Raw genomic sequence first — 13,781 nt, forward strand, 5'->3', positions numbered from 1 at the left:
ACTGTCAATAGTGTGGAGATTTTTTAGGCTGTGTAACTGGTTATAGCTGTTTCTACATTCAATACACTGGAACACACACACTCTGGTTGGTGTGTCTCACTGCTTTTCCAGTCACACAGATGTTTGAAATATTTTCCCACAGAAAGAATAGACAAACATTTCTCCTTCCACATGCAAAGGCTAATGAGATTCAGGTGCTTATGAATGGTGTGACTTTTAAATCTTGGATGTGAAGAATGATTTGAGTTTCCTGTCTGTAAATATTCCACTTCTGATACCCTGTAAAATGTGATTACAAAAGTCATCACTGTCAGTGCAGGTTACAAATTCAGAACGTGCAATTCTAGTTTCGATGGAACATTTATTCCTCTCTTGTTCCCCCAAAGCTGTAAATCCCCATCCCACACACTCTCCCTCCTCCCTGGGCTGAAATCCAAACCCATCTCACCATCTCCACCATTTCTTTCCTCCACTCCCAGTTTTCTCCCTCCCTCTCCTCTGCCTGGGTTCAGTTCTCCAGCTCCTGTCTGCAGATTGACAATAAAATCAATGAGTCTTATTGGGGGTTTGGGGCCTCCAGCGGGTGTTTCTGAATCCTCCCCGCCCACCTCCCAGGGTTTCCTTCCTTCCCACAGATCAGATTCCTCATTGGTTTGAGCCCAAAGTGTAACCTCTTATTTATTGTCCCCCCTCCCCCATCCTCTGATGTGAACCATCCTCCACTCGCTGACCCAGGATGGCGGCCGTTAACCAGGGCCTGGCCCTGCAAACCAGGAGCTGATAATTATTCCTCAGGGTTTGCGGATCCACAAAGTGTTTCCAAACCCTCCCCGTCCAGCCGCCGGCTCCATCGCTCCCTCCCCCCGGGCCTGTCATCGCGGGGTAAACACGGGGCCTGGGGCCTACCCCAGAAGTTGATCCAGTTCCCAGTCCAGCCTCGGTGTCCATTCCTACCCTGTGCTCACAATCTCCTCCCGCCTCCCGAACCCCGTCCGTTCCTCCTCACTCTGTCACCATGACTGACACTGAGCATGCTCAGAGCGCACACCCACACTGCACCTGCGCACTGGGAGCGGGCTCACCGGCCGTCGCCATCTTGGGAGAGGAAAGCCGGTCTTGTTCAGGGAGCGGAAACAAAGTTTTTTTGTTTTTATTTTTTGTTCAGGGAGCGGGGTGCGTTGCGGCCACCTTGGTGAGGGAAGAGTGGCGTGAGGACGGGGCTTCCTCCCCGGTGACAGCCCCGGGTTACCCGGGCAACCGGCCGCCGCCATCTTGTACTGAGGGTTTTCCATCCGGGTCTTTAGTGAAGGACAATGAGCTGGAGTCAGTTTGAAAACTGTTCAGAGGAAGGTCTGAAATCAGATTTACATCCAGATACCTGTAAGGACAATAAAGTTTACATCAATTATGTGTTTAAAATGAAATCAGAATGCTGGAAATACTCAGTTCTGAAGAAGAATCATATTGGATTGGAAATGTTAAATCTGTTTCTCTCTCTTCACAGAAGCTGCCAAACCTGCTGAGGATTTCCAGAACTTTCTGTTTTTATTTCGGATTTCCAGCATTCACCGTATTTTACTAAAATTATTGTGTTTCTTTGCAATTTTGTTGCATAACTAGCTAAGAGTAAAATAATTGTTACAATTTAAATATACAAATCAGTGATATTTATTTGTGTAACTGAGATTAGGCTGTTCAGGACAATGTCAGAAATCACTTCACAGAACATATGGCGGAAATCTGGAATTCAGTTGAGATTTCATTAGTGAACAATTTAAAAACTGAGATTGCTGGACATTTGTGAGTCAAGAGTATTGAGGGTTATGGAATCAAGGCACGTGGATGGATTTAATGTAGAAATCAGGCATCTACCTGATGCCTGAAGAAGGGATGAGGTCTTGCATCAAAAATTCAAGGAGTTGGGCAGTAGACTAAAAAGCAGGACCTCTCGGAGTGTAATCTCTGGATTACTTCCAGTGCCACGTGCTAACAGGCATAGAACTAGGAGAATTGCGCAGATGAATACGTGGCTTAAGAGTAGGTGCAGGAGGGAGGGTTTTAGATTCCTGGATCACTGGGACCGTTTCTGGGGAAGGTGGGACCTGTACAAGCAGGGCGGTCTACATCTGAACCAGAGCGTGATTAACATCTTTGCGGGAGGGTTTGCTAGTGTTGTTGGGAGGAGTTTAAACTAATTCAGCAGTGGGGAGGGGACACAGAATGTTAACAGAATAGGGGCACATCATAATACAGTAAAACAATCAAGACAGAGGGAGTACAGTTGCATTAAGTTTCAAGGGAGTAAGGCAAGGCTGGATGGATTTTCCTTTAATGCTAGCAGTATTACAGGTAAAACGGATGAGTTAGGGGTGAGGATTGACACGTGGAATTGTGATATAGTGGCCATCACTGAGATGTGGTTGAGAGAGGAGCAGGATTGGCAGCTCAACATTCTGGGATACAGAATCTTCAGGTGAGACAGGAGAGGGGGGTAAAAGAGGAGAGAGCGTTGCATTATTAGTTAAGGAGTCAGTTACTGCAGTAAGGAGAGATGATATTTGGAGGGGGCATTGAATGAAGCTTTGTGGGTAGACCTTAGGAATGAAAAAAGGGCAGCCACATTGTTAGGTGTTTATTATAGACCCCCAGATAGTCAGTGAGAAATTGAGGAGCAAATATGTGCACAATTTGCAGAGGTGTGCAAAACCAATAACAATAGGGTAATTATATTCCGTGATTTCAACTTTCCCAACATTAGTTGGGATAGACATAGTGGCTGTTTTGGATGGAGTGGATTTCTTGAAATGTGTAAAGGAGAACTTTTTAGTTCAATATGTAGAGAGTCCAACAAGGGACAGTGCAGTGCTGGACCTAATTCTGGGGAATGAAGCCAGACAGGTGGCTGAGGTGGTGGTGGTGGGGGGTTTTAATGACAGCGACCACAACATGGTACGAAGGGATCGAAATAGGCTGAAAAGTGGAGATAAAACAATAGATGGAAATAAATTTTAAAATAATGGAAATCGGTGGGAAAGAAGAATATATTTTTAAAATGATAAATTATTGGAAAAAGGGGGATCAGAAAGGGGGGTGGGGATGGAGGAGACAGTTCACGATCTGAAGTTGTTGAACTCAGTGTTAAGTCCGGAAGGCTGTAAAGTGCCTAGTCGGAAGATGAAGTGCTGTTCCTCCAGTTTGCGTTGAGCTTCACTGGAACATTGCAGCAGGCCAAGGACAGACATGTGGGCATGAGAGCAGGGTGGTGTGTTGAAATGGCAAGCGACAGGGAAGTCTGGGTCATGCTTGAGGACAGACTGCATTTGGGGTCTCATATGTAGAGGAGACCACATTGGGAGCAGCAAGTGAAGTGTTACTTCACTTGAAAGGAGTATTGGGGCCCTTGGACTGTGAGGAGGGGGGAAGTAAAGGGGCAGGTGTTGCACCTTCAGCGATTGCATGGGAAGGTGCCGTGGGAGGGGGTTGAGGTGTAGGGGGTAATGGAGGAGTGGACCAGGGTGTCCCGGAGGGAACGGTCCCTGCGGAATGCCGATGTGGAGGTTGGGGGGGGTGGGAGGGGGCGGCGGTGAAGGGAAGATGTGTTTGGTGGTGACATCATGCTGGAGTTGATGGAAATGGCGGAAGATGATCCTTTGAATGCAGAGGCTGGTGGCGTGATAAATGAGGACAAGGAGAACCCTATCATGGTTCTGGGAGGGAGAGGAAGGTGTGAGGGCGGATGTGCGGGAGATGGGCCGGACACAATTGAGGGCCCTGTCAACCATGGTGGGTGGAAAACCTTGGTTAAGGAAGAAGGAAGACATGTCAGAGGAACTGTTTTGGAAAGTGGCATCATCAGAACAGATGCAACGGTACAATTTAAGCTTGTTATGGACAAAGAAATAGACAAGTTGCAAAAAAATGTTTTGGATTGGGGGAGAGTGGATTCTAGTAAAATAAGGCAGGATCTGGCCAAGGTAGACTGGGAACAGCTACTTGTGAGGAAATCTACAGAGGAGCAGTGGGGGATGTTCAAAAAGGAAATGGGGAGGGTACAGGCTCAACATGTTCCCTCGAGTGTGATAGGAAGGAGTAACAAGTCCAGAAAACCAAGGATGACCAGAGATTTATAGGGTACGATGAGAAGGGAAAGAGAGGCTTTTAGCAGGTACAAGGGAAGCAAATCAGCGGAGGCATTAATGGAGCACAGAAAGTGCAGGGTGGAGCTTAAGAAAGCAATTAGGAGAGCAAAGAGGGGATATGAGAAAGCTCTGGCTGGTAAAAGTAGGGAAAATCCCAAGATATTCTATAAGTATATCAATGGAAAGAGTAGGGCCCATTAGGGACCAAGGGGGCAATCTATAGGTGGAGCCAGAGGCAATCGGTAGAGTATTGAATGAATACTTCACATCTGTCTTCACCCAAGAGAATGAGGATGAAAGTATGGAATTTGGGGAGAGAGACTGCGAGGTTCTTGAGAAAATTGAGAAAAGGAATGACAAGGCATTGATTTGTGTCCCAGGAGGAGATCGCAGGGGATCGGACCCAAATTTTAAATTGCTTTCTGGTCGGTGTTCGGGGGTTGGGGGGAGGAGGGGGTGTGGTGGTGGGGGGGTGTTGGTAGGGGGTGGGTGGAGAACATCGAATGTGTTTCCACTATTTTAGAAGGGTTGTAGAGATAAACCGGGGAACTGCAGGCCAGTGAGTCTCACATCAATGGCAGGGAAACTATTGGAGACATTTCTGAAGGAGAGAATCTATCTGCGCTCGGAGAGGCAAGGTTTGATCACGGATAGTCAGCATGGCTTTGTCAGATGGAGGTCATGCCGAACAAATTTGATTGAATTTTCAAGAGGTGACCAGGTGTGTAGATGAGGGTAGTGCAGGTGATGTAGTTTATATGGATTTCAGCAAAGCTTTTGACAAGGTCCCACATGGGACACTTATAAAGAAGGCAAATGCACATGGGATACAGGGTAATTTGATAAGGTAGATTCAAAATTGGCTTAGTTGTAGGAGACAGATGATGACAGAAGGCTGCTTTAGTGACTGGAAGCCAAAGTCCAATGGCTTACCACAGGGATCTGTGCTGGGTTGCTAATTATTCATAATTTATATAAACAACATAGATGACTATGTCGGGGCTAGGATTAGTAAATTTGCGGATGACGCAAAGATTGGCCGAGTAGTTAACAGTGAAGTTGAGTGTCTTGAGTGACAGGAAGATATAGACAGAATGGTCGAATGAGCAGATAAGTGGCAGATGGAATTTAACACTGAAAAGTGTGAGATGATACATTTTGAAAGGAGTAATTTGATAAGGAAGTATTCAATGAACGGCATTACAGGAAGTTCTGAGGCGTGTATGTCCATAGAGCTCTGAAGGTGGAGGGGTATGTTAGTGGGGTGGTGAAAAAGGCATATGGGACACTTGCCTTTATCAATCGAGGCATAGATTACAAAAGTAGGGAGGTCATGTTGGACTTATATAGAACAATTGGTGAGGCCACAGCTGGAGCACTGTGTGTAGTTCTGGTCGCCATATTATAGGAAGGATGTGATTGCACTGGAGGGGGTGCAGAGGCGATTCACCAGGATGTTGCCTGGGATGAAACATTTAAGTTATGAAGAGAGGTTGGATAGACTTGGGTTGTTTTTGTTGGAGCAGGGAAGACTGAGAGGCGACTGGATCGAGGTGTACAAGATTATGAGGAACATGGACAGGGTGAATAGGGAGCAGCTGTTCCCCTTAATTGAAGGGTCAGTCAGAAGGGGACATACGTTCAAGGTGAAGGGCAGGAGGTTTAGGGGTGATCTGAGGAAAAACCTTTTTACCGAGAGGGTGGTGACGGTTTGGAATGCACTACCTGGGAGGGTGGTGGAGGTGGGTTGCCTCACATCCTTTAAAAAGTACCTGGATGAGCACTTGGCATGTCATAACATTCAAGGCTATGGGCCAAGTGCTGGTAAATGGGATTAGGTGGGTAGATCAGGTGTTTCTCACATGTCGGTGCAGACTCAATGGGCCGAAGGGCCTCTTCTGCACTCTGTGATTCTGTGAAAATGAAGAACAGACTATCTGAGGACCAGGATGTCAAACCTGAGACTCGGGTCCTGGTTTACTGGGCAGCAGTGATCTCTGTGCTCCTAAAGGCTTCAGAGACTTGGACAATCTACATTACGCACCTCAGAACACTGGAGACGTCCCACCAGCGATGCCTGCACAAGATCCTCCAAATCAAGTGGCAAGAAAGGCAGTCCAACAGCAATGTCCTCTCCCAAGCCACCTTGCCCGGCATTGAGGGGCCGATCACTCAATACCAGCTCTGCTGGGTGGGACATTTGTTGGTATTCTGGACACCAGACTCCCAAAGCAATTGTTCTACTCGGGACTCAGTCACAGCAGGAGACTCCCAGGAGGACAGCGGAAAAGCTTTAGAGAATGATGTGATTGCACTGGAGAGAATGCAGAGGAGATTCACTGGGACATTGCCTGGGCTGGAGCATTTCAGCTACGAAGATAGGCGGGGATTATTTTCCTTAGAGCAGAGAAGGCTGAGGGGGGACCTGATTGAGCTGTACAAATTTATGAGGGGCATGGATAGGAAGAAACTTGTCTCCTAAGTGGAGGGGTCAGTAACCAGGGGGCATAGATTTAAGGTGAGGGGTAGGTTTAGAGGGCATGTGAGGAAAATGTTTTCACCCAGAGGGTGGGGGTTATCTGTAACTCACTGCCTGAAGGATGGTATAGGCAGGAACCCTCACAACATTTAAGTATCGAGATGAACACTTGAAATGCCAAAGCATACAAGGCTATGGGCCAAGTGCTGGAAAATGGGATGAGAGTAGATGGGGACTTGATGACCGGCACGGAAGATCAAGCATTGAACTTATCAGCCAATACAGAACCCAACAAATCAGAGTGGAAGCAAGTCATCCTCGATCCTGAGGGACTGCCTAAGATATAGGCAGTTTGGGCAGATCAGGGAGGTGGGTCTCCCTTCCTGGTGACAAGCCCTGGTTACTCCAGCTGCTGATTCCCATTTGAGTGAGGAAGGCAGGGCTTGCTCAACCAGCAGGGTGCATGTGCAGCCATCTTGGTGAGGCCAATCGAGTAGGCAGGACTTCAGGGTCCCAGTGACCTGGAAAGAAAATTACTGACTCATTGATTTTACTCTCAGTCTGCAAACAGGGAGTAGCGAACTGAACCCAGACAGATTAAAGAGAGAGAGAGAAAACTGGGAATGGAGGAAAGAAACTTAACTGGATTCTGTGCAGGCAAGAGGGAGAGTGTGTGGGATGGGAAGCAAAAATGAAAAATGTTCCACAGAAACTAGAACTGTCAGTTCTGAATTTCTCTCCTGGACTTACAGCGATGACATTTGTAAACTCCTTTCACAGGGCATTAGAAAGGGAGGATTTACAGACAGGATACTCAAATCAAACATCACATCAAGATCTGACAGAACCACTCAATGCATCTGGACCTGAATATCATTGGCATTTAAATGTGAAGGAGAAATATTTGTCTGTTCTGTCTGTGGGAAAAGATTTCAAACATCAGTGTGACTGGAAAAACACTGAGACACACACACACCCGAGTGAGAGTGTTCCAGTGCACATCTGTGGAAAGAGCTTTAACCAGTTAGCCTGAAAAAGCATCGCATTGTTCACAGTGGGAGAAACTGTACATGTGTTGTGTGTGTGGATGAGGCTTCAACTAATCATCCAACCTGGAGAGACACATGGACACGGGGACCATGGAGAAACCGTGGAAATGTGAGGACTGTGGGAAAGGATTCAATTATCCATCCCTTCTGGAAATCCATCGACGCAGCCACATTGGGGCCAGCACCATGGAGAAACCGTGGAAATGTGAGGACTGTGGTAAAGGATTCTATTATCCACACCAGCTGGAAATGCATCGACGCAGTCACACTGGGGAGAAGCCGTTCATCTGTTCCGTGTGTGGGAAGGGATTTACTCGAACATCCTGCCTCATGTTACACCAGAGAATTCACACTGAAGAGAGGCCTTTCAGCTGCACATACTGTGGAAAGAGGTTCAGGCGGTCATCCCATCTCACTGCACACCAGCGACTTCACACTGGGGAGAGGCTGTTCACTTGCTCTGTGTGTGGGAAGGGATTCACTCATTCATCTGGTCTTCAGTCACACCAACAAATTCACACTGAAGAGAAGCCATTCAGCTGTACTTCCTGTAGAAAGAGGTTCAGGCATTCATCTGCCCTTGTTGAACACCAGCGAGTTCACACTGGGGAGAAGCCATTCACCTGCTCTGTGTGTGGAAGGGGATTTGCTCGGTCATCCACCCTGCTGTCACACCAGCGAATTCACACAGGGGAGAGGCCATTTTACTGCACTTGCTGTGGAATGAGGTTCAGGCGTTCAGCCGACCTCGATTCACATAAGCGAGTTCACACCGGGGAGAGGCCGTTCACCTGCTCTGTGTGTGGAAAGGGATTCGCTCAGTCATCCACCCTGCTGACACACCAGCGAGTTCACACTGGGGAAAAGCCATTCAGCTGCACTTCATGTGGGAAGAGTTTCAGGCTGTCATCCGCCCTCACTGCTCACCAACGCACACACACTGGGGAGAGACCGTTCACCTGTTCCGTGTGTGGGAAGGGATTCACTCAGTCTGGGAGCCTGCAATTACATGAACGCACTCACACTGGGGAGAAGCCATTCACCTGCTCCACGTGTGGGAAGGGATTCACTCAGTCTGGCAGCCTGCATTTACATGAACGCACTCACACCGGAGAGAAGCCATTCACCTGCTTCGTATGTGGGAAGGGATTCACTCAGCCTGGCAGCCTGCTGAGACATCAGCGAGTTCACAAGTGACTGCAAGGATTGGATTCTGCTACTATTGCTGCTGTTAATCACGTTCAGGACTGATAGTCTGACAATATCTGGTTTGTTTCTGTTGATGTTAACAACCCTATAACTGGCTGGAGTTTAATACTCTGGAGATGTCACTGATTTTCAGGGCTGTAGTGTCCCTTTTTAAAAACACCATCTGTGATCTTTCCCCTTAATTCAAGAACCCTCAACAGGAACTCATTTACAATAAAATTATGAACTTTTACTTCAATCTTAAATTGACCTTTGCAAATTCAGTGTCTGACAGGTTCCACTGATTAACATCTCCAATTAGAAAGTGCGAATTAATCTTTGCTGACAATCAGGATCAGTTCCACAGGACATGTGTGATACAAACATTTTGGAAAAACAAAGGTGACAGAGGAGATTGCAACAAACTACAGGGACATCTCACTCCTTCGTGTCACTCGGAAGGTCATCGCTGGGGTCATGCTTAAAGATTTCATCTACTTGCAGACTGAGTGTATCCAGAAGCACAGAGCTGACAGATCTACAGTGAATGTGATCTTCTCCAGACGTCAGCTATAAGAGAAGTGCAGAGAACAGGATATACCTCTTTACCTTACAGATCTCAGGAAAGCATTTGGCAACCTCAGCAGGGCAGGACTCGACAAGATTTTGGAGAAAATTGACTGTCCACCAAAGCTACTAAGTCTCAGCCACTCCTTTCATGGCAACATGCAATGTCCTGATGCCATATGATTCTGATTATTAATTGAAATAATTCTGATTATTAATTAGCATCCTGATAAGTGCAATAATTTTCTGGTTATTGAAGCAGTAGGCGGCTGATTATTATTGCGATTGGAACTGTAATTAATGTAATTAATGCTGTTTATTAATGTATTAGGATGATGATTATTTATACAATAAGATCCCGATTGTTGCTGCAATGGCCACCAGAATGTTAATGTAATAATATCTTGATTATTAATGTGTTGAGATCCTGAATCTTAAAGTAATTGGACTCTGATCATTAATTTAATAGGAACCTGAGCATTGATGTAATAGGATCCTCATCTTGATGCAATAGGATTCTGATTATTAATATTACGGTGTGTTGATTGTTAAATATGTTATGATCCTGATTATTAATACATTATGATCCTGATTGTTGAAGAAATCGACTTTTCAGAAAACAATGAACACTGACCTTTTCACGTGTTTTTTGCAGCAGCAATTGAGCCTCAGAGAGTCGTCCATTAGGCCACACCCACTAACAAAACAAAAACTGTGAGGATTTAAAGGGGCCTCGCAGCTGTCAGGAAACAGTTGGAGCCCAAATTCTTGTCTCACACCCCATTGCGGTCACGACCCTCAGTTTGGGAATCCCTCACTTACACTGAAACTATAAAATGGGAACTGGCTTTGAAAGCTCTTGTCACAGTTGAAGCATTTAAACCCTCTCCAGTATGAACTCTTGGGTGTGTTTGGAGGCTGGATGACTGAGTGAACCCCTTCCCATGCGTGGAGCAGGTGAACAGCCTCTCCCCAGTGTGCGTGCGCTGATGACTTTCCAACTCAAATGAGTAATTAATCCCTTTCCTCTGTACCTGCATTAACATGGTTTCTCCCCAGTGTGACTGAATTTGTGTCTTGACGGGCCAGATGATTGGCTGAATCCTTGTCCGGGGATATGGGTAAAAAGTGGGGGAGTGGGATTAAGTGGATTGCTCTTTGAAAGAGCCAGGGCAGATTCGATGAGCCAAGTGGCCTCCTTCTGTGCTGTACAATAATGAGATCATGTGATTCTATAATAGGATAATGATTCATAATAAACACCATATGATCGAATCATAGAACTGAGAAGGTGGACATTCCACACAAAGAAGGCAAACATTTCCTGCCTGATTCAGGTCACTGTTTATGTATAAATACTATTTGGAAATTTTTTGCTAAAAATGTCTGCAGAAGGTTTGGGTAGAATGTGGGATTTGAACCCACATTCCCAGATCCAAAGCCTCGGCCTCTGGAATACTAGTCTAGTGACATTATCACTGTGACATCTGCCCTACGTTTAGGGTGAGAACACACACGGGCAGCAGAGTTTTGGATGATCTCATTTCCAGGTTGTTGCCGGGGGTTGGGGGGGGCGGTGGGGGGGGGGGGGGGGGGGGGGGGGGGGGGGGGGGGGGGGGGAATGTGAGAGGCTGGCCAGGAATGTATTAGAATAGTCAAGTCATGGGTATGAGGAGAATTTCAGCAACAGATGAGCTGGGGTAGGGTGGAGACGGGTGACATTACGGAGGTGGAATTATCTGGTATTAATGATGGTGTGGATATGTGGCTGGAAAGTCATCTTGGGATCAAATATGACACCAAGATTGTGAAGAGTGTGGTTCAGCCTCAGACAGTTCCCAGAGAGAGGGATGGACTCGGTAGTTAGGGAACGGAATTTGTAGCGGTGACTGAAGACAATGGCTTTGGTCTTCCCAATTTTTAATTGGAAGAAATTTCTGCTCATCAAGTGCTGGATGTCGGGTAAACAGTTTGATAATTTAGTAATAGTGGAGGAATGGAGAGGGATGTTGAGGAGGTAGTACTGGGTGTTGTCAGTGTACATGGGAAAACTAACAAAATGTTTTTGGATGATGTCACCTAGTGGCAGCATGTAGATGAGAAATAGGAGGGTCCAAGAATAGATATTTGGGGAAAACCAAGTTCAAGGATGTTGGAGAAGAAAGGGAGGTTGCAGATGGTGTGGTAGTTTGCAAGGAAGATGGGGTGAAGGGTTTTTTCAGGAAGGGTAAGGATAAGAGGGGCATAACCAGAAGAGGGAGCACTGTTAACAATATCAGCAACACAGGAAAGATGGATGGTCAGCAGTTTGGCAGGAATAGAATCGAGGGACCAGGAGGTGGGACTTCTGCACAAGAAGAGCTCTCACCGGGCATGATGGGAGATAGGAGAGGAACTGTGAGGTCAGGGCTTGGACAAGGGGGAGCTTTAGAGACAGTTTGGCCCATTGGCATAGTGGAAGGAAGGGAGTAGCAGAGGCAGGTGAAAGGATTGTCTCAATCTTAGTGATAAAGAAGCTCCATGAGCTCCTCACATTTGTGGTTGTTGGTAAGGATGGAGCAGACAGAGGAGAGGGAGAGCCCTTCAAAAGGAATTAACTTATATATTAGCAACATTAAAGGGGGAGGCTGTGGTGTAGTAGTATCGTCATTGGATGAATAATCCTGAAACCAGCTGGTAATGGTCTGGGGACCTAGGTTCAAATCCTACAATGGCATATGATGTAATTTAAATTCAGTAAAAATCTTGACCAAAAAGTTGAATGATGACCATAAATTGATTGTTGTAAAAACCCATCTAGGTCACTCATGCCCTTTAGGGAATGAAATCTGCCGTCCTTTCCTGGTCTGGTCTACCAAAGCACTGTGATTTATTTTTAAATGGCCCAGCAAGAGACTCGGTCGTATCAAACCGTTTTGATGTCTGTAAGGAAAGAAACTGAACCTACACCACATGGACTGCAGCGGTTCAAGAAGGCAGCTCACCACTGCCTTTTCAAGGGCAATTAGGGATAGGCAATAAATGCTGGCCTAGCCAGCGAGGCCCACATCCCATGAATGAACAAAAAAAGATTCAACACACTGCATGTTTAGTACAAAGCTGATTTATTTTTCTCTTCTCAACAATATTTTCCCCTATAACTGATCTGGGATTTATTAACATGAATAGGAACAGACACCACTGAACATGGTTCAGTCTTGGATGTGATTATCAGCAAAATCTAATCATTGTAGTTACTCGTGAACTCGCTGATGTTTCAGTAGGTGGGATGTCTGAGTGAATCCCTTCCCACACTCGGAGCAGGTGAATGGCCTCTCCCTGGTGTGAATTCGCGGGTGTACAGTGATTTGAGATGATTTCCTGAACCAGTCCCACAGTGAGAGCACCTGAATGGTCTCTCGTCAGTGTGAATAAGTTGGTGGGACATCAATCCTCAGGAAGTTTTATAGCACTTCCTGCAGTCTGGGCATTTAAAAGGTCTCTCGTCAATGTGAACTCGCTGGTGTTTCAGCAGGATGGATGATTGAGTGAATCCCTTCTCACATTTAGAGCAGGTGAACGGCGTCTTCCCAGTGTGAAGTTGCTGGTGTACAGTGAGTTGAGATGATCGCTCGAACCCAGTCCCGCAGTGAGAGTGCCTGAACGGTCTCTCGTCAGTGTGAACACGTTGATGGGACATTAGTTCCCAGGAACTTTTATCGGACTTCCCACATTGTGGGCATTTAAAAGGTCTCTCATCAGTGTAAACATGTTGATGGGACATCAGTTCCCTGGAGCTTTTAAAGCATTTCCCGCAGTCCCGACATTTAAATGGTCTCTTGTCAGAGTGAACTTGCTGGTGTCTCAACAGAGCGAATAAATGGGTGAATCCCCTCCCGCACTCTGAGCAGCAGAATAGTCTCTCCCCTGTGTGAACTTGCTGATGTTTCAGCAGGTTGGAGGAATCGGGGAATCCTTTCCCACACGCAGAGCAGGTGAACAGCTTCTCTCCACTGTGAACTTGCTGGTGTGTCAGCAAGTTCGATGATCGAGTAAATCCTTTCCCACATATGGAGCAGATGAATGGTCTCTCTCCAGTGTGAGTGCATCAATGAGTTTCCAGCTCAGACAGGTAACCAAATGCCTCCTTACAATCCCCACATTTCTACGGTTTCTCTCCTGTGTGAATGCGCTTGTGTCTTGACAAACCAGATGATTGGCTGAAGCCTCGTCCACACACAGAACATATGTAAAGTTTCTCCCCACTGTGAACGTTGCTTTTTCCTTCCATGTTCAAAATCCAGTGTATTCAAGTAATGATAAATTGGGTGACTCCATCAGATCCTAAACTCCGTCAGATCCTGATGTGATGTTTGGTCT

At 46.3% G+C, this 13,781-nt stretch overlaps 1 protein-coding gene across 1 annotated transcript; it reads left to right on the forward strand.

The window, feature by feature from the left end:
• Positions 1-1,289: 1,289 nt before the first annotated feature.
• Positions 1,290-9,803, forward strand: LOC121270403 (zinc finger protein 229-like). The gene is made up of 2 exons (XM_041175712.1): positions 1,290-1,380; positions 7,399-9,803. The coding sequence occupies exon 2, from the start codon at positions 7,743-7,745 to the stop codon at positions 8,862-8,864; it is 1,122 nt and encodes a 373-aa protein (XP_041031646.1). The 5' UTR covers positions 1,290-1,380; positions 7,399-7,742; the 3' UTR covers positions 8,865-9,803.
• Positions 9,804-13,781: the final 3,978 nt, after the last annotated feature.

Source organism: Carcharodon carcharias, chromosome 27 (assembly GCF_017639515.1).
Source record: "Carcharodon carcharias isolate sCarCar2 chromosome 27, sCarCar2.pri, whole genome shotgun sequence".
Lineage (NCBI taxonomy): Eukaryota > Metazoa > Chordata > Chondrichthyes > Lamniformes > Lamnidae > Carcharodon > Carcharodon carcharias.

Coding starts and splice junctions, on each gene's coding strand:
- LOC121270403 (XM_041175712.1), top strand. CDS start 7,743: ATGGACACGGGGACCATGGAGAAACCGTGGAAATGTGAGGACTGTGGG.